Source organism: Mus pahari, chromosome 14, assembly GCF_900095145.1.
Source record: "Mus pahari chromosome 14, PAHARI_EIJ_v1.1, whole genome shotgun sequence".
NCBI classification, from domain to species: Eukaryota; Metazoa; Chordata; class Mammalia; order Rodentia; family Muridae; genus Mus; species Mus pahari.
Window position 1 is genome coordinate 22,851,307 of NC_034603.1, and position 21,077 is coordinate 22,872,383.

General features: G+C 44.0%; 1 protein-coding gene across 2 annotated transcripts; it reads right to left on the reverse strand.

Moving 5' to 3' along the window:
* Positions 1-6: 6 nt before the first annotated feature.
* On the reverse strand, positions 7-18,435 carry Lyrm7 (LYR motif containing 7). Of its 2 annotated transcripts, none has more exons than XM_021214086.2 (5): positions 18,331-18,435; positions 14,096-14,168; positions 11,133-11,203; positions 9,503-9,584; positions 7-975 (listed from the first exon to the last, which is right to left on the reverse strand). In XM_021214086.2, exons 1-5 carry the CDS (start codon positions 18,433-18,435, stop codon positions 905-907), a joined length of 402 nt encoding a protein of 133 aa, XP_021069745.1. In that variant the 3' UTR covers positions 7-904. The 2 variants fall into 2 exon arrangements, with proteins under 2 accessions (XP_021069745.1, XP_029402163.1); XM_029546303.1 differs by having other exon boundaries at positions 11,133-11,200; positions 18,331-18,404.
* Between the last annotated feature and the right edge of the window lie 2,642 nt (positions 18,436-21,077).

Consider the following 21,077-nt stretch of genomic DNA (forward strand, 5'->3'; position numbering starts at 1 on the left):
GAGAGAGAGAGAGAGAGAGAGAGAGAGAGAGAGAGAGAGAGAGAGAGAGAGATATTATCTACAACATTTCACAGCAAAGTCTAACTGTGAACTAAATACAGTTACGTTTACAAAGACCACAAGCCATCTGACAGGAGGTCACTACTTCCTAAAGAGGATGTGTTTATTCTATAGTGACCCAGAGTGACTTTGATATTTCATCTAGCTAATGTCTTTATAGGGGCTAGAGAGATGGCTCAGTGCTTTGAGCATTGGCTGTTCTTCTAGGAAACTCATGACCATCTATAACTCCCTCTCCCAACCTCTGCAGGCATGGCACTGCATACATATGGTGCATAGACATTTATGCAGGCAAAACACCCATGCATACAAAACAAAAAGGGGAACGTTGTCTTTGTAAGAATGCAGAGAAATACACTACGTAATTATTTGTTAGCCGCAGAAATAACCATGGGACTTTGGGAAACAACGGCTGCTTTCAGAAGAGAGCTGGCAGAAAGATTTTTTTTTTTACCAACTTAATAATTTGGGGATTAAACATCAATTTAATGTAGCATTTTTGTATTTAGCTATGTGTGTCCCATGAGATGAAAAGTCACCAATTTGGTGCTTCACTGGCAAACAGCTTTGGTAAGACCAAAAGACCTACCAAAGAGAAAGAGAGGAGTGCCCCGCCTCCCCAGGCCTTCAGTTGCCCATGTCAGTGAGAGGCATGTCTATCTCCTCCCTAGTCCTCAGCCCGTTGCTCATTTGCAACGTGCACTTCAGAGAGAAACAAATGCATGTCCAGGACATTTGCCAGGTATGTATTTAAAGTGGGAAGGAGCAGAAGTGCGCTTATCCTGGACGCTTCACTGCTTCCGGGTTGGCGAGTCACAGTATGGCACATTTTCTCCTAGACACTTTACTGCTTCTGGGTTGGCGAATCACAGTATGGCACATTTTCTGTGAGAAGATCTTTCCTGGGGACCAGTTCTAAAAGGAACAGAGAAACGAGTGGTTAAGACAATTAGAGCTCCAGTCACTACTTATCTTAAAGTAGACCTAGGGTCCAGCACATCCGTCTCCCCAGCAAGTTCTAACAGTGAGCTGTGTAATTTGGGAAGCATGAAGATAACTATTCTAGAGACATTTTATCTCAGTTGATGTCTGAGGTGACATCTTTGATTCTAAATGGAAACATTTAATAAGATCCTCATTTGTGTTACAAAAAAAAAAATATACAACCAAATCCTTTATCATTTCATTAAACATGACTAATAAACAACTGAATGGAGTTAAGCTAAAAACACACTAATGGGGCTGGTGAGATGGCTCAGCAGGTAAGAGCATCCGACTGTTCTTCCAAAGGTCCTGAGTTCAAATCCCAGAAACCACATGGTGGCTTACAACCATCCATAATGAGATCTGACTCCCTCTTCTGGTGCGTCTGCAGACAGCTACAGTGTACTTATGAATAATAATAAATAAATCTTAAAAAAAACACACACACACATACACACTAATGACCATCTATCAATAGCTAATTAAAAATGTCATCTACGAATGATTTTTGAGACAGGATCTCATGTAGCTCTGGCTAGCCTTGAACTCCCTGTGTAGTTGAGGCTAACCTTGAACTCTTGATTCTCTAGCCTCCACCTCTCAACGATGGGATTATAGGTGTACCACAACATGCCTGGCTACTTTTTCTATGAAAAATTTTATAGAAAGCAAGACATCACTCTCATAATTCAGACATTCCACATTTATAGAATGGTTCCCATCCCCTCCCACAACTGCCCTTCTCCTTCCCTCCCTTCCTTCTTGTTCCTGGGCCTTGTGAACCCAGGGCCTCACATGCTGCAGAGTGTATACTCTACCACTGAGCTACACCCCGTCCCCTAGAACAATGGTTCCTCACTGAAGGGGTCTTCGGATATACCACTTAGGGAATGCTACCAAAAATGTACCGGGCAGGAGTCAAGGATGCTAACTGTGGTGTGAAAGACAGTCTGGGGCAGAGAGGAGCCTTCATGGCAGAGTGACAGCAGTGTCCCCACTGAGACGCACTGCTGAACAGCCAACTGCTGACTGCTAGAGAAGACAGCGTTGGGGGCCTCAGAGATTACTCGTCGGTTACAGTGCTTGCTATACCAAGGGTTCAGATGCCCTAGGAAAGATGAGCCTTGTCAGGGAACTGTGTGCTTAACCAAGAAATCCTGCTTCAATGAAAAGAAGGAGGGCAATTCCCACTATCAGGTTCAGGGGTGCACATGCACCCCCACACACGGAAAAATGGAAAGAGAGAGAAAACTGCCCACATCTGCTGGTGCGTGCCTATAACCCCAGGAGTTATGGACAAAGGTAGTGAGCTCTGCATTAAAGGCCAGCCTGCAGTGCATAGCATGACCATGACTGGTCTGGGCTGTAGTGAGACCCTGTCTCAAAGGCCCTGGGTCTGATACTCAATACTGAAAAAATAATTAAAGGAAAAAAAAGCAATGAGATACATCGTATCCCCCTTTCTTGGGAAGAGCAGGCCCAGCTAGGCCATCATCACAGGCTCAATATGTGGCTCACATTTGCACTCTTAACAGTCTGCGGGATTAAGACAAGAGGATCGCCATCACTTTGAATAGAGTTTGAGTTCCAGACAAGCCTAGTTAAACCTGTCTCAACAAAAGCAGGGTTGGAGATGTGGCTGGATTAGTAAAGGGCCTGCCTCCATGTACAAGGCTCTGTGCTCATTCAGCCCAGCTGCTGTGCTGGTGCGTACTTCTAATCCTGGCACTCAGAGTAGAGAAAAGAGAATAAGAAGTCAGCTACCCAGGGAGTTTAGGCCAGCCTGGGCTATATGAAATTCTGTCAAACAAGAGAGCAAATGCCCCCCTAACCACTGCTCCCAGAACCTGCCTACAATCTTTAGATGTTGTGATAAAAGATAAGTAACTGTTCCAGACTCAGGAAACTCAGTAGCACCCTGGACCATGGGGGAAAGAGGTTCCTCCTACTAGAAAGGGCCTTGTTAACTGGGTGGTGGTGGGTGCATGCCTTTAGTCCTAGCACTGGGGAGGCAGAGGCAGGCTGAGAGGCCAGCCTAGTCTACAGGGTGAGTTTCAGAACAGCCAGAGTTATACAGAGAAATCCTGTCTCAAAAACAAATAAACAAAAATAAAACAAAACAACACACAAAAAACAAAGGGCCTTGTTAGGAGGAAAGAAAAAAATTTCAACAATGGTATTCCATGAATCCCCCAGTTTTGATAATTAAACTATAGTTAAGGACTGTTCTTAGGACACTCAGGGGACTGGGCATGATGGCTCACACCTTTATTCCCAATGCTCAGAAGACAGACAGAGGGAGGTAGATCTTTCAGAGTTTGAGGCTAGCCTGGTCTACATATCAGGACAGCCAGTGCTATATAGTGAAACTCTGTCTCAAAGAAAAAAACAAATCAAAACAAAACAAAACCCCCCCAAAACAAAAAACAAAGCCGGGCAGTGGCTGTATGCCTTTAGTCTCAGCACTTGGGAGGCAGATGGATCTCTGAGTTTGAGTCTGGTCTACAAAGTAAGTTTCAGAAAAGCCGGGTCTCAAAACAAACAAAAAACAAAAATACATGCAGATTGAAGATTTCTTTTCATCTATGTACATGAATGTATGTCTGTGTTTGTGTGTGTGCATGTGCATGGGTGCCTCGGGAGGCCAGAAGAGGATGTCAGAGTCCCCAAAAGCTAAAGGGACAAGGGATGGTGAACCACCCAATGTAAGTGATAGCAAGTGAACGTCAGTCCTCTGAATGAGCAGCCGGCTCTCCAGCCCCACACTCACAGTATTTTAAGGAAACTGCAGTTCTATAATCTTAGCACCTGAGAGGGGGAGGGGCAGGGCAGGAGGATCAGGAGCCAAGATCAGTGTGTACTACATGAGACCCTGTCTAAACAATTTAATAAAAAATGTCAACAAGAAGCCGGGTGCCGGGCGCTGGGCATGGTGGCACACGCCTTTAATCCCACCACTCGGGAGGCAGTCCAGGACAGCCAGGGCTATACAGAGAAACCCTGTCTCGAAAAACCAAAAAATAAAAAAATAAAATAAAAAATAAAAAAAAAAATGTCAACAAGAACAACAGCAAAAACTCAATCTAGACATTAACTGAAATTTGTACTTAATAAAGAAAGAGTTGATGAGATGTCTCAGTGGGTAAGGACACTTGTCACCAAGCCTAATGATATGAATTGGATCCCTGGCACCCACATGGTGGAAGGAAACTGATCTCCATGTGCACACCATGACAAGGTGCATAAACACCCTACCATGCACATATATATAAGTTAATAAAATAATGTGCCCATGAGATAAATCTGGCTTATGAAATGAGAAAGCCTCTGTTTATTTCTGACTTGTAATTATTTTTAAATATTTTTATTTTTTTCTTTTTTAAAGATTTATTTATTTTATGAATATGAGCACACTGTAGCTGTCTTCAGACACACCAGAAGAGTGTATTGGATCCCATTACAGATGGTTGTGAGCCACCATGTGGTTGCTGGGAATTGAACTCAGGACCTTTGGAAGAACAGTCAGTGTTCTTAACCTCTGAGTCATCTCTCCAGCCCCTTGTAATTATTTTTAACTGGCTCTTTGGTGCTTCCATCCAAGTAAGGAAGAATGTTGCTTTTAACTTAGTCATTACATATGTGTCTATTTTATGCTAGATATTCCATCAAGAATGAGATGAAGGTCAACATGAATGTTTCTTTGGCAAGCCAGGCATAGCAGTATATACCTTTAAATCCAGCACTCGGGAGGTAGAGGCAGGTGGATCTCTGTGAGTTCAGGGCCAGTCTGGTCTAGAAGGCAAATCCAGATCAGCCAGAGCTATATAATAGAGAGCATAGATAGGTAGGTAGATAGATAGATAGATAGATAGATAGATAGATAGATAGATAGATAGATTTTTAAAGTTTCTCTGGCGTCAGGGCTTCATTATCTATTGGAAAAAACAAACCACACTCTATAACATAAGGATTCACAAATGGTTTTCATAGTGAGGAATTACACTGAAGAAAAAATTACTAAAGCTATCAATATTTAGACTAACCAGAAGTCCACCAAACAGTGGTTTAACAAAACAAGTTACAGTTCAAGGCCAGCCTGGTCTACAGCCAGGACAGCCAGGGCTATTACACAGAGAAACCCTGTCTCAGGAAAAAAAAAAAAAAAAGATGGTGGGAGACTTATTTTTCTTCCCTTTTGAAACATGGCAGGTCTGAGTTAGTACAAGTCCTGGTGCCGCTGAGAACCCAGGCTCTTCTCTCCCTGTCTGCAACCCCTGGTGATCAGCAGTCAGCCTTCCCACCCTTCTGTGGCCACCACATTTGCACTACAGGAAAGAAGAACAAAGGGCAGGAGGGGCGCCCCACCCAGACCGCTCCTTTTCTGCAAAACAATGGCTTCAGTGGAAATAACACGCAGTAGGTAGGTGCTTATAGAAGATGCCAGAGCATCTGGGAAATCAAGTATTATATCTTCCTTGATGTCCCTCTCTGGACATGAACATGGGCAATAAGCAAGTCACAGAACACTCTCACCCCTCTCACACCTGTCCCCAAAGCCTCACCAGGATTCATATTGAGGCTCTGGTTAATGGGCTGGCCTGATCTACCCAATGGGTCTGCTTGTGGCTCACAAGGTAAACAGTGACCCTGCTTTAGTTAGAAATAAATGACGGGATGAAGAATAAAAACATGGGACTGGGAATCGTGTGGTAGTGGTCGGGCCACAGAAAATCATCACAGGGACAGGAAAAGATAGTGACTTCTTAACTTAGTAATAGAATAATTCTTCAGCCTGCCAATTTTGCACTACCAAATCTAGTTTCAAGAGACTCAAATCCCCTTCTGACTGCACTCTACCACACAGAATCCAGCTCTAGCCGCTGAGCCACTTCCGGCCCTGGGGAGATGGAGATCTTGGGGAAGACAGCTTCTTTGGGGGTCTTCAGAAGCTGTCCCAGTCCACTTCCTGTTAATCTGAGTTCAGGAGACCAGGACAGGCATCAAGAGTAGACATAGAGCCGGGCGTGGTGGCACATGCCTTTAATCCCAGCACTCGGGAGGCAGAGACAGGCGGATTTCTAAGTTGGAGGCCAGCCTGGTCTACAGAGTGAGTTCCAGGACAGCCAGGGCTAAACAAAGAAACCATAAACCGGGCGTGGTGGTGCACGCTTTTAATCCCTGCACTCGGGAGGCAGAGGCAGGCGGATTTCTGAGTTCGAGGCCAGCCTGGTCTACAGAGTGAGTTCCAGGACAGCTAGGGCTATACAGAGAAACCCTGTCTCGAAAAACAAACAAACGAGTAGACATAAACTAGACAAGCCTAGGTTTCTTAGCAATGCAATCTGCTCAAACACTATAAACTTCAAGTCTGCTTCCAGTTGTTTCCAGAAACACGAAGCCACAGACAAGCATCCTGACCCAACTGTAAGCACCAAAGACAGTCATCTTTTAGCAATGACACGCACTCGAGGTTCCTTTTACCATTTGTCACATTCATATACTTTACTATCAAAGGATGGAAGGTGCAACTGTCCCAAGCAGAAAGCAGCTCAGAAGCAGAGGAGCTAACAAAGGAAAGTGGTGTGCCAGGTGTGAAACTCTCAGAGCACAACTGCCATTGTTGTGGAGCAGATTTCAGCACAAAGGACGCCATGATGGGCGGTTCATTCAGGCCTGGGTCCAGGTCAGGGGCAGCGACATCTGCCACAACAAACGAAAGGACTTCATTCATCAAGGTCCACAGTTCTGGGAAAGTTTCTAACTAAGGTGTGTCAACCCAGGATGGGGTTTGTTTTTTGCTTTGTTTTTTTTTTTTTTTTTCTGTATTTTTGGTTTTTTGTTTTGTTTTCTTTTGCTTCACAGCCCAACCTGAGAAAAGCCAGGGACTGAATATCCAGTATAGCTGCCAGCCAGCTAATCAAGCCTTTTTATTGTCTTGAAACTGTAAATATAAGTGGTCTTCTCTGAAGGATGCGTCACACCAGTTGCTCACCCAGAGACCCTCTTAATGTACACGTTACTTGGAAGTCACGGCAGACTTAGAAGATGCCAGAGCTGACAGACATGTTCCCTATCAGAAAAGCACTGGTTTGAGAAGTCCAGACTTCTGCAGCCTCCAAGATGTCTTCCTGTTTCCACGCCTCCGGGCTGTGGGAAAACATTTATCACCATGGCTACGGCTAAAGCAGCTGTCTGTTAACTTTCAGTCTTCAACACTGGTAAGTGGTATGAAGGCTCTCCAAAACTGGCTGCTATTGTTTCTACCTTACCACACAGCTAGCTACAGCCTTCCATTATGTTATAAAGGCTCCTTTCTATAAAGCTGTTCAAGTTCTGACCACGAAGCGTCAGCCATGAGGAGAGCTTAGTTTAGGAGTCTCCGGGACTGGACGAGATACTAATCACGGCTGCCAAGTCACAGTGCTAGCTCCCTGACTAGGCTAGAATGAGAAGAATGTCTGTAAGATTTCACTCCAACCAGCCAGCTCCAAAACAAAGAGACCAATCTTGAAACTTATCTTAAACAATCGGGTGAGGCTTGCAGATCTGCTAGAAGTTGCCCAGGAAACTGATGGGTTTTCTGGAAGTGATTTTTAAGAAACACGAGATACTAGGCCCAGCCTGTTAGCACAACACACCTTTAATTCCAAGAGGGAGGCAGGCAGATTCTTGGAATTTGAGGCCAGTCTGATCTATGTAGCAAGTTCTAGGACCGCCGGGACTACACAGAAAGACCCTATCTCAAAGATAAATAAAAAACAAAACAAAACAAAACAAAACAAAAGGAATGTGAGATGCTGCCTTCCCGGAGAGGGGGAGAGGGAGGAGATGCTAATTCTACACCAGGAGAAACTCAGAATCCAGCCTGTGTGCAAAAAAAAAAAAAAAAAAGTTAAGAGCCTTTTCATGGTTCAGTCATCTAGTTTGCTGTGGAAGCTCATCTCTCAGTGGGAGGAGGGTGTACTGAGTGCTCTTAAAACGCACAAATCCAACTTTGGAACTTTGGTAGATAAGCAAAAGCTACCTTTTGGAACAAAGCATGGAAGAATCCATCCATGACCTTGCTTGATATTTAAGTCTTCTACAACAGGATCCAAAAGTACCCACCAGAAAAGAAAAATGGGCCAACTAGCCTCCATTAAAATAAGGAACTTCTCAAAGGGAAAAGACACAGGAGGTTCTTAGACTACACGTATCCAACAAAAGGTTTGTATTTAGAACACACAGAATTCAAGACAATAAAAAAAGGCAAAAATCCTCGAGACAAGTGAACAGAAGGCTATAATAGGTACTTTATAAAGAGAATACTTTGATCTGCACCAACTAACTGAAGGTGTTCATGCTTTCTTAGTCAGCAGACAATTGCTAACTAAGGGGCCTATAAGATGGTCACCAAGCCTGGCACCCCAAATTCAATCTCTCAAACCCACGTGTTAAAAGCTATCTTCTGGGGCTGGTGAGATGGCTCAGCAGGTAAGAGCACCCTTCTAAAGGTCCTGAGTTCAAATCCCAGCAACCACATGGTGGCTCACAACCGTCCGTAACAAGATCTGGCGCCACTCTTCTGGAGTGTCTGAAGACAGCTACAGTGTACTTACATATAATAAATAAATCTTTTAAAAAAAAAAAAAAAGCTATCTTCTGACCTTCTCTTGTATGTATGTACATTGATGCATGTGCCACACACACACACACACACACACACACACACACACACACACACACAAGTTGTAATCTGCAATGAGATTTTGCTAACACTCCAGTAGGAGTCTTAAGACAACAGATTCTTAACTACATTTCCATTTCCTATAGTTACAATTCCTCTAACTAAAATAACGAATTATAGAATAAAAAGTAAAGGAATAGACTGAGTCTAGGTAGATAATAAACACTGCCAGAAAAATGAATGAGTATGGGTATATAAAAATGGTCAGCTGGGAGGTGGTGGTGTATCCCTTTAATTCCAGCACTTGGTAAGCAGAGCAGGCAGATCCCTGTGAGTTCAAGGCCATCCTGATCTACAGAGCAAGTTTCACACAGTCAGGGCTACACAAAGAAACCCTGTCTTGAAAAAACAAACAAACAAACAAAAATCTAAAAATAAACTTAAAAATAAAAATAAAAACCAGGGGGCCAACAAAATGGCTTGGTTAGGAAAATATCTGCCATGAAAGCATGAGACTCTGACTTCCACCCCGATGTCATGATGTCACCGTTTAGGAGTAATGCCAGTATGGTGGGTGTGGTCACACCTTTAATTCCAGCCCTCAGGAGAGCCAGCCTGATTTACACAGTAAGTTCTAAGACTGCCTGGGCTACAGAGTAAAACCTTTTCTCAAAAAAACCAAAAACCTTAAACATTAATAACAACAAATAAAACCAAGACAAATAAGGGTACAGTAATTGTTCACTATTTTGAAACACCCCCTCAGCAATCATTTTCTCCCACTTTACTTACGCAGTGTGTCATGGTCCGTGTGAATTCCTTGAATAACAGCTGTTCTGAGCAATAATTCCACATCAGAACCTAGTTTCATCATCTGTTAAGAAAATCAAACAAAACAAAACAAAACAAAACAAAAACAAAAAACAAAACAACAACAACAAAACCCGATCAGACAGAGTAACCCTTAAGGTTAAGAGTGCTCCCGAAAGGCTGCACTGGCCTTGCCAACCACAGTTCTACAGGCCCCTTTCTGGTAAGGCAGCTTTTCGCTGTGCGACTGTATCAAGCACTGTAGAAAGCCCAGCAGTTCAGACGCTCTTCATTTTTAGTAGGCATCCCATGTTTTGTTCAAAAACAGGTTTAGGACTTTTTAGTTATATGTTTTTAAATGTGTGGTGGTATACACCTTTGGTCCCAGCACTCTGGAGGCAGAGGCTGGCGATCCCTGTGAGTTCAAGGCCAGCCTTGTCTAATAGTGTTCCAGGACAGCTAGAGCTACATAATGAGACCCTGCCTCAAAAAAAAAAAAAAAATATATATATATATTATATATATATATTTTATAAATATATATATATAATATATATATATATAAATATATATAAAATATATATATATTTACCTGATATCTTATTCACTTGTATAAATGCTATTAAATATGAGATATTCTCTCATTTGTATTTTCTCCTTTACCAAATCAAATCTTCATACCATGCTATCCTCACAAATAATTGTATTTTCTTCTTTTTTTTTTTTAAGGCAGTAGTCTCCCATTATGTATCCCAGGCTGACGCTGGATTCGTGATTTACTTCCTAAGTACTAGAAGGCCAGGCACAGTCACTCCACCATGCCCAGCTCTGCTCTGTGTGGCTTCTCCTAAGGGTGCTTCCCTACCTTTATACAAAGCGAGACACAGAAGTCGCAGGCTAAAGGCAGTGCGCATTCACCAGGCCGTGCATGACACAGGAGAACTCATGTGTACTTTTTCAGCACTGAGAGCATTAGGTGCTCGCAGGCTAGTGTCAGGGAGCTTCTTCACCTTGAGCAAGTAACCAAAATGCATACTATGGCTGTTTGCACCAACGCCGTGATAGAAAAAAAATAAAATTGATGTCTTTTTATTTCACATGCATTGGTGTTTTGTCTGCATGTATGTCTATATGAGGGTGTCTGACCCCTCAGAACTGGAGTTAGAGAGAGCTGGGAGTTGCCATGTGAGAGCTGGGAGCAGCCAGGACTTTTAAACCGTTGAGCCATTTCTCCAGCCCCAGAAAAACTTTTTAAAGTCTACTTCTGATGAAGGAGCCGAAAATTCCCTCTGAAGTGCTCCACCATGGGAATGCTTGCTCCTTATCTTTAGTCACTCTCCTCAAGTGGAGAAAGTATGTCCTGCCTCTACCATAGTTCAACTCCTCTGCACTTGACCAGGGCCACTTCTGTATTCTCTTCCCTTGTTATCTTTGGGGGCAGGAGATAACCCTGAGGAGGGCAGCCACAGCACACAGTGCAGGTTGTTCACAGCTGTAGAGGCTCGCACCACAAAGTGATAGTTTTCCTTCACGAAGGCCTCCATTCCCACGGTCCCCTCTTTACCACAAGCATTTATCCCAGTTGTATCACAATTGAAAGCCATTACTGCACCTCTTTTATTTTCTCTGGAGAGGTCTCGTTTTTATGTTTTTTGAATTCTTCATTTATCTTTACTCTGGCTGCTAGAGAGAGAGAGAAAGAGAAATACATGTAATGAACACTTATGATTCTTACATGTTGTTCAGGGTTACTCATGATGAATCTCCACTTTCCACACAAAACAAAGCATGAGAAATGTGTTACAAGCACGGTGTCACGTGCTGCAACTGCAGTGCTTAGGAGGGTGAGGTGGGGGACTTCAAGTTGGAGGCAGGCTAAGGCTATATGGTGAGTTCTGTAGAAGAAAGCAAGAAGAAATGTACCAGTAACCAAGTTTCTCGGTGAACTACGGAAATAACTTAGTACCCTGGTACTCTGCCTTTTGTTTTCAACTTCCTTCTCGTTCTCTCTCCCTCGCTCTCTCTTTCCCTCTCCCTCTTCCTCTGTCTCTTGAGACAGGGTCTCTCAACATAGCCCTGGCTGTTCTGAAACTCATTATGTAGACCAGGCTGTCCTTGAACCCATGGAGATCCTCCAGTCGTGTGTCTTGCTAGGATTAAAGGCCACCATACCCGGCTTCTTTTCCACGTCATTTGTGTACTTACAGAACTAAAACTACCTAATTCTAATAAATCCAAATCCAGGTGAATGTTTTCTCTAAATCTAAACATTTAAAGTAATGCCTTACTTTATTGGTTTTGAAATAGGGTCTCACTGTAAAGCCCAGGCTGTTCTTGAACTTATGAACCCTTAGCTTCAAGAGTGCTGGGGTTGCATGCATGTGTCATTACATTCCACTAAAATGCTTTATGATGATGGTAAGAACCAGCACAAACAAGTATGTAGCCCATGCCTGCACACACATAGTAGATAGATTAGTGCAGATTTGATCCCAAGCACATCAGCTGACACAAAAGTAAATGATAAAATCAAAGTTGCTAGGTGTGGTACCACATGCCTTTGAACTAAGTACTAGCAGGGCAGAGGTAAGAGGTACTCTGTGAGTTTGAGGCTAGCCTGGTCTACATGTTGAGTTCCAGGACAACCACAAAAAAAACCCTTTCATGGGGCTGAAGAGATGGCTCAGTGGTTAAGAGCACTGATTGCTCTTCTGAAGATCCTGAGTTCAAATCCCAGCAACCACATGGTGGCTCACAACCATCCTTAACGAGATCTGACACCCTCTTCTGGTGTGTCTGAAGACAGCTACAATGTACTTAAATATAATAAATCTTAAAAATAAAAAAATAAAATAAAAAAATTTAAAAAACCTTCATGACTACTTTACATATACCATTCACACAAAAGTAGCTTAATCTACTCTAACCTAATTGGCCTGTCCATGTTGGGAGTATTTAATGGAACAATCTGTATGAAGTCCTTACTAAATACTCAACCAATGTTGGCTAAAAGCAACAAAATATACCACGTCGACAGAAAAAAACAATTGCTGTGGAAGCCTCCTTCAGTGCTGGTCTTCCTTGGTATGTAAGGTGGGTAAGAGTCTGGCTGTGGGGGATGATGGAGTGAGAGCTCAGATGTAGCTCCAGATCCATCACCCTCTTCTGGCTTCCCAGGACACCAAGCACTTAAGTGGTACACAGATGCATGTAGGCAGCACACCCATGCACATAAAGTAATAACAGCAAACCTCTTTAAAGAGTCTGCCTTCTGGGATCTCACTGCTTGGTGCGATTCTCCCTCAGTTCTACTGTTGGCTAATGACATGCGGGAGATCTTTTTCATATTTTGTCAGTTTTCTCATCTGTAAAGGTTGGAATTATAATTACCTCACAGAACTGAGAACTGTTAGGAATTTGTGTCAAGTACATGAAATTATGTATTTCTCTAACTAGGGGCAGTTAAGGACATGTACCTGCAGAGGACCAGCACCTGTACCGGGTGACTGACAACTGCCTGTGATTCCAGCTCCCAGGGAACCTGTGCATCTGGCTTCTGTGGGCACCTGCATGTACAGGCACAGCACATGCACAATCAAAAATAATAAAAATCAGTATGTAAAAGAAATGAAATCTGATGCCCTGGGAATGCTTTGCCCAGGGCCCTCTTAGGAAGGTTTGGAAATGCATGGTGGGTGGAAATCAACAAGGTTAATGCAGAGCCCTAGGTCTAAAGCTGTGACTTCCAGAGCATCCTGAAACCACTTCAAAGACAGAGATGCTGAGTCAGGATTCATGTCGCCACACTGGACTGCCTCACAGCTGCATCAGCTGCTGCTACACTTTACCCAGGAACAAACAACACAGCAGCACCCGGCTTTGCCGGAGGGAAGTGGGGTTAGGGAGAGCCTTAAATCTGACCCTCCCCTTCCTTTTTCACCGATTCTTTTTTTTTTAATTTTTTTTGAAAGATTTATTTATTATTATATATAAGTACACCGTAGCTGACTTCAGACACACCAGAAAAGGGCATCAGATCTCATTAAGGGTGGTTGTGAGCCACCATGTGGTTGCTGGGATTTGAACTCAGGACCTCCGGAAGAGCAGTCAGTGCTCTTACCCACTGAGCCATCTCACCAGCCCCCCTTTTTTGCTGATTCTATATGAAAACTTATCTTAGAACACATAGTAAGTGTTCTTCCGTAAGTGTACCGGATCTTTATAGACCATCAGGGAGAGATGGTAAAGGTCATTCCACTAAGTCAGAAGAGAAGAGCAGTCAGCTAAGCATAGATGTGCCCCCAGGTGTGGGGACTCACACCTCAGATGGAAGGATCAGGAGTTCAAGGTCATCCTCCATAAAAGTAAGTTCAAAGCCAGCCTGGGATATTCCCTGGCTCTGGTTGGCTGCCTAGCTCAATGGTAGAGTGTTTGCCTTGCATGTGCAGGATCTGAGTTCAGTTCCTAGCTCTGCAAAATCAAAACAAAACAAAACAAAAAGCAAACAAACGAAAAACAAAACAAAACAAACAAAAGCAGCAGGGTCTGCTCCATAGGCATGAAAGCCATATTTACCTTCCAGTGCTCTCTTATCATTTTTAAAAACTTGCTGCCTGGTCCTGTGCAGTGTTTTAAAGAGCTGTAAAACCTATCAGGAAAAAGGAGAATTCCAGACTGAGGAGATGGCTCAGTACATACAGCGCGAGGCTCCATGATCATGAGTTCAAATCCCTGAAATCCATATAAAAAGCAAAGCCAGTACCACAAACCTGTGACCCTCGTGTGCCTGTGGGGAGATGAGAGCAAGCAGGGAGAGAGACAGGGGAGTCCCAGGAACTCAAGGGCCAGCCAGCCTGGCAGAGGCTAACAAGGGTCCCTGCCTCAAATCGGGGAGGGAGCGGGGGAGGGAGGAGGCAAGGACCAACACACATACACACACACACACACACACACACACAGAAACACACAGACATGCACACACATATACAAATATTACACACAAAAAGATAAAAATAAAACAGATTTTACATTTAATGAAAAAAAAAACACACTTTACACACCATTTAGAATCACTATATTTAGAAGACTTAATCAGTATTCACTTTCTATTTGTTTCTGTTGCATGTGGTTTTTGGTGGTGGTGGTAGTGGTGGTTTAGTTTTTGAGACATGGTTTTACTGTGTAGCCCTGCCCTGGCTGTCCTGCTTGGAACTCAGGGATCTGCCTGCCTCTGCCTCCCAAGTGCTGAGGTGAAAGGCCTGAGCCACCAACGCCCAGCTTCTATTGGTTTCTGAAAACTCTTTTTCCAAAAAAGGTGGTAAAAGCAAGGAGCTTGCAAAGTAATGTTCTAGTGTTATTTCTCTGTGAGTTAAAGAACAAAACAGGGTCTGGCTGCTAGAGAGAAACTCTATCTCAAAAGACAACCCCCAACACCCACGCCCATCCCCCAACCCCTCCTGCAGGCCAAGCTCAAACCAACAAAAGCAACGAGGAGCCTGGGAGCTGGATCAGTGGTTAGGAGCATGCACTGTTCTCCGGTGGGCGTCAGCTCTGTTCCTTGGATCCCAGCACTCACATCAAGTGGTTCTGGCCTCTGCAGGCATCTGCACTTGCACACACATGCCCACATACACATGCCCACAGACATATAATTAAAAGGGTGGGGGGGGCAGCAGTTGGAGGTACAACCTAGCTCAGGTTAAGGCCCTGGGCTCCATCTAGCAACTCATTAAAAAACTGTCCTATGAAACAGCCAAAATAAAATAAAATAAAATAAAATAATAAAAAATACCCGAATCTTCTAAGTGGTGTGGTGGTTCATATCTGTCAATCCAGTACTCATGAGGTGGATGGAGGCAGGGGGATCAGCTCAGTGTCAGCCGCTGCTATGTGGTGAGTTCAAGGCCAACCTGGGCTTCGTGACAGCCTGTTTCAACAACTCTCAAAACAAAAGCCTCAATGATCATTCTGACAAGAACCTAGTGTGGGAAGGAGGTGAACTCTGCCAGTCTGCATGGGTTTCTAGCTCTCTCTCAATCTACGCCCCCCTTCATCTTTTCCTGACTCCTCCACACACAATCAGGAATGTATTCTATCCTAAGAGCCCGGGAAGAGGTTTCAGATAGCTCAGGGAAGCCTAACTGCAATTTCTGAATTGGAAAGTGGAAGGAATGCCGAGACTTCTCAGCATCCTGAATTCATGGGAGTCGGGGTGGGGACAGGGACGGGAGTGCACACAAGCCTGACATTGTGATAATACGTGAAATTGGAAAGGAATAGTGGTGAGGATAGCTGAGAGACTGGCAGGGAGGGAAACGGGATGAACCTAAGACACATATGCATGTCTGAAAGCTGAAGAGATGGCTCAGCGGCTAAGAGAGCACAGGTTCCTCTTCCAGAGAACTGGGTTCAATTCCCAGCACCCACATAGCAGCTCACAACTGTCTGTAACTGCAGTTCCAGGGGATCTGAAATCCTCACACAGACATGAATGCAGGCACCACACCAATGCACCTAAAATTAAAAACAATAAATAGGTAGATAGAAAATCAACTTTGGATTTGGGGCTAAGGAGATGGCTCAGTGATTACAATGCTTGTTCTGCAAGGGTAAGGACCAGAGTTCGGATCCTCAGAACCCACGAAAATACGGGGCAGATGAGTAGCCATGCTCACATTGGAGAGCTCTGGGTCTAACTGAGTCAGCCTGCCTTGACAAATGAGGTAAGAGAACAGTAGAAGCAGTCATACACATGCATATATGCACACATAGGCACACACATGAAAATGGAAAAAAAATTTTTCAGATTTCCACTTTTTTTCCTTTTTTGGATGCTTAGCCTGGACTTTAAGACAATCACGGGAAAATAACAGACTTGGGATGGGGGGATGGGGAACAATAACAACCTAAACATGTGGGGGTGGCTTTGGAATTGAGTGACCTGTAGAGAAAGGAGGTTTTTCTAAAGTGCTCCACAATAAGAGTCCATTGCCTGGCAGAGACTGTTGATAGGACTACGGATGTTTAAAGGCAGCACTATAGACTGTGCTTGGCACGTAGTGGGTCCTGAGTTCATTTCTCAGCACTACACAATAAAATATAAATTAAACAAGAGGTAAAGAGACAGGCAGGCATGAGCACGCGCGCGCACACACACACACACACACACACACACACACACACACATCTAGGTGTCTAGATGTTCCAGCATCTTAGGGAGTGGAGAAGGAAAGATCACTTGATCCCAAAGTTTAAGACCATAGGACAATACAGAGAAATCCTGTCTCGAAAANNAANAAAAAAAAAAAAAAAAAAAAAAAAAGACCATAGGAAGTCTGCAGTGTGCAACACTGAAGGATAGTAATCTGAGTAATTTTATACAGTACTTCCTGGGGAGTGGGGGTGTCCAGTAATATAAAAACAGCACCACTAACCGGGCGGTGGTGGCGCACGCCTTTAATCCCAGCACTCGGGAGGCAGAGGCAGAGGCAGGTGGATTTCTGAGTTCAAGGCCAGCCTGGTCTACAAAGTGAGTTCCAGGACAGCCAGGGCTATGCAGAGAAACCCTGTCTCAAAAAAACCAACCAACCAAACAAACAAACAAAAAAACCCAAAAAAACCAGCACCACTAGTTTAAGACCATTATCCTAATAAAAAGAAAATGGGGCTGGAGAGATGGCTCTGAGGTTAAAGCACTGGCTGCTCTCACAAAGGAACCAGGTTCTTCCCATCAGCCATACTCCAGCTGACAACTCCCTGTAACTTGGTACCAAGGCATCTGTCACCCTCTTCTGGACTCTGTGAGTACCAGACATGCACATGGTGCAGACATACATGCCTTGCGAATAAAATAGTTGAAAAAAGTTATTTTAAAAGAAAATGTGATCTTCATTACCACAAATCTACTAAAATCAGCATTACACTGGAGCTAATAATATTTTTTACTTATTATTTATGCACTGTTGGGCATGGAAGCCAAAGCCTTGAAAATGCTAAGGGCTCCAACTTAAAGTTAAATACAACCTCAGCCCTACTAAGAAACTTCTTTTCAAATGCAAAAAGTAGCTGGGGTTAGTGGCTCAAGGGTTAGAATCCCAGCACTTAGCATGAAGATTGCTGAGAATTGGCCGCAGCGTGGGCTACACGTTAAATCTGAGGCCAGCCCCTCCTAATTCTTAATCAAACTTCAGGTGTCTGCCTATAGGTCCCTGTTATTCTTAAATTTTGAGACAAGATCTATGTTGCCTGGGCTTGCCATCAACAAGTAGGCTCAGCAACGATGTCTCTCACCCACTAGAGATTTCTGTATTCCTCTAGCTAAGTTAAATCCTACTTATAGGTGCGCAAAACATGCTGTTTATTAATTTGCAGCACTTATGATTTTATTAGTTGTTTATAATCTTCCTACTACGGCACTTCTCTATTAAGGCAAAGGTGGTAGGGTTTATGATCATCAGTCTCCTCTATTCACCACCTTTCATGGTTCAGCCATCCTCCTCATTCAATGTCCCGGGTGGCTGTCACCCTCCTCCGCTCCGCGCCCCTCGGGATCCACTCCCTCCTCACTCACTTCTCCCCTTCCTCGGGGTTGTCTCCCTCATCATCATTCACTCTTCCACATGGCTATCACCCTCCTCCATTCACGGTCCATAGGGTCGTCTCTCCACACTGCCCTCAAAATCGTCACCCTCTACCACTCATTGCCCCTGAAGGTTGTCACCCTCTTACACTCTCAGCCCTCGGGATCGCCTCCCTCCCTTGCCGGGGTCTTGACCCTCAGCATCCCGGCACCCTCCTCCCGGCCCTGTCACCTTGGCGGGCTGACCCATGGCTCCCCACGCCGCTGACTCCGCCTCTGAAGAAGCCCCCTCTTGGCAACCAATCAGGACCGGGGCACAGCTGGCGACGCTCCGCATAGCAACCAATAAAAATACTTCATATCCTTCCACGCCCGCCTTCCCCGCAGGAGGAGGTCCAGGCGTTTGCTAAGCAGAGCGAAGTATAAAACCGCGAGAAGCTGCGGTGCCAAATTACAGACAGGGGGACGGAAGTAGCCGGGAAGCCATGTTTGTTAGGGGCAGACTTCCCCTCTGCCGCGCCTAGCGTGGCGCGCGCGCGCACCGTTTGTTACTGGGTGGCCTCGGAACCTGCTCGTTTTTATCTCTTGTTTAAGGGCGTGGGCTGTCTCTTAAGTGTCTGTTTTCCGGCTGTGACTGTCTCCTTGGAAACGTACGCAAACAAAAGCTAAGTCCTAACAACCACATCCCTTACATATCAGAACGCTGACTCCTGAACGATGTTTGTACATTCTCTTCGTTACTCCACCAAAAGGTGCGGTTGAGTTGCCTGCTCAAGTTCACGCCCTTGATCCCAGAGACTCCTCACCCTCTGCATTATTGCCCTACTTATCTTGCCCCGTTCTTTGGTTTTGCTGAGGTAGGAAATAATTTATTAGAAGCTTCATAGTAATAACCATAAAACACTTATCTACATTTTAACTTAGTACTTGGAGGTATGGATAAAAATTTCCACCTTGCTCCTATTTCGCAATCGTTTGCGTTCAATATTCCTGTAACATTTTAGGCCACTTTCAAGTAAAACTTTATGAAGTTTCAAAGTTTGTTTTGGTTTTTTTTTTTTTAAGATTTATATATTTTATGTATGAGAGTACACTGTAGCTGTACAGATGGTTGTGAGCCTTCATGTGGTGGGGTTTGAACTTTTAGGTCCTCTGCTCTCTCTGGTTCGGACCTACTCACTCCGGTCCACTCACTCAGTCCCTGCTGCTTCGGCCCAAGGATTGATTGATTGATTATTATATGTAAGTACACTGTAGCTGACTTCACACACACCAGAAGAGGGTGTCAGATCTCATTATGGGTGGTTGTGAGCCACCATGTGGTTGCCAGGATTCGAACTCATGACCTCTGGAAGAGTAGTCTGTGCTTTTAACCGCTGAGCCATCTCTCCAGGCCCCTGAATCAAAGATTCTTAATCTTTGATTAAGCTGAGTGTGGTGGGATATACTTGAAAACCCAGTATTTCAGAGGTAAAGTCAGGAGCACCAAGAATTCAAGGACAGCCCTGGTCTAGACAATATGAGACTCTATGTTAATCAAAAAAAAAAACGAAAAGGAAAAAAATTCTGCTTTTGAGGCAGGGTGTCACTAAAACCCTGTCTGGTATGGAACTTGCTAGATAGATCAGGCTGGCCTCAAACTTAGAGATCTGCTGCCTCTGGAGTGCTGGAATAAAAGTTGTCAACCACCAAACCTGTTCTGTACTGTGCTTTCTATCTACCTTATTCAAAACCTAGAATTGGCCCAGAACTCACTGGTTAGGCTACACTGGCTGGCCTGGTCTCAGAGATCTCCCCATCTCTACCTCCCCAAGGCTGGGATTACAAATGTGGAATACCATGCCTAGCAAGTCTTATATGAGAACAGAAAGATAATTGTCAACTTTTAAAAATTGACACTGATGGCTGGAGAGCTGGCCCAAAGCATAAGAACACTGCTGTTCTTTCCAGAGGACCTGAGGTCATTTCCCAACACCCATATGGCAGCTAACAACTGCCTGAACTCCAGTCCCAGGGGATCTGACACCTTCTGGCCTCCAAGGACATGGTATACATATACTTCCAGGTAAACACTCATACACTCATAAAAATAAAATCTCACTAACAATTTGTTGAGGATTTATTTATTTATTTATTTATTCAAGACAGGGTTTCTCACCAGCCCCAATGTGTAGCCTAGGCTGGCCTCGAACTCGTGATCCTTCAGCCTCTGCCTCTGCCTCCTTCAGCAAATCCTACCAGCGCCACCACTACCAGCTAGAAGTGCTTTTAATAGAACCAATAAAAGTGTAGTGGCTATTGTCTTTTTTTTTCCCCCCTTTGGTTTTTCGAGACAGGGTTTCTCCGTGTAGCCCTGGCTGTCCTAGAACTCACTCTGTAGACCAGGCTGGCCTGAAACTCAATAATCTGCCTGCCTCTGCCTCCCAAGTGCTGGGATTAAAGGCTCTGGCTATTGTCTTTTATCCAAGGAACAATAATCAATTAGATGATCTTATACTGTGGTGCCTTCTGTAGTACTATAGCCCAATTTCTTAAAAAAAAAAAAAAAGGTAGTTTGTAGTAATAATTTCTGATTAGAAAGTTAATGAAAACCCTTCTATGTTATTTGAAAATATGGATCCTGTGGCTGGAGAGATGGTTCAGTGCTTAACAGCACTTACTGACCAGCAGGAGACTGGAGGTGGATTCCTTGCACCTACCCAGCAGCTCACAACCGGCTGTAACTTCAGTTTTGGGAGATCCATTACTTTCTTCGGGCCTCCTTAGGCTCCTACATGCCTGTGGTGCCCATAAAGTCGTGCAATTGTATACATATAATAGATATAAATTTAAAATAAAACATAGTCTAAGTGCCCAAATTAGATCAGAAGTGAGTCTAAAGATTTATTTATTATTATATGTGAGTACACTGTAGCTGTCTTCAGACGCACCAGAAGAGGGCATCAGATCTCATTATGGGTGATTGTGAGCCGCCATGTG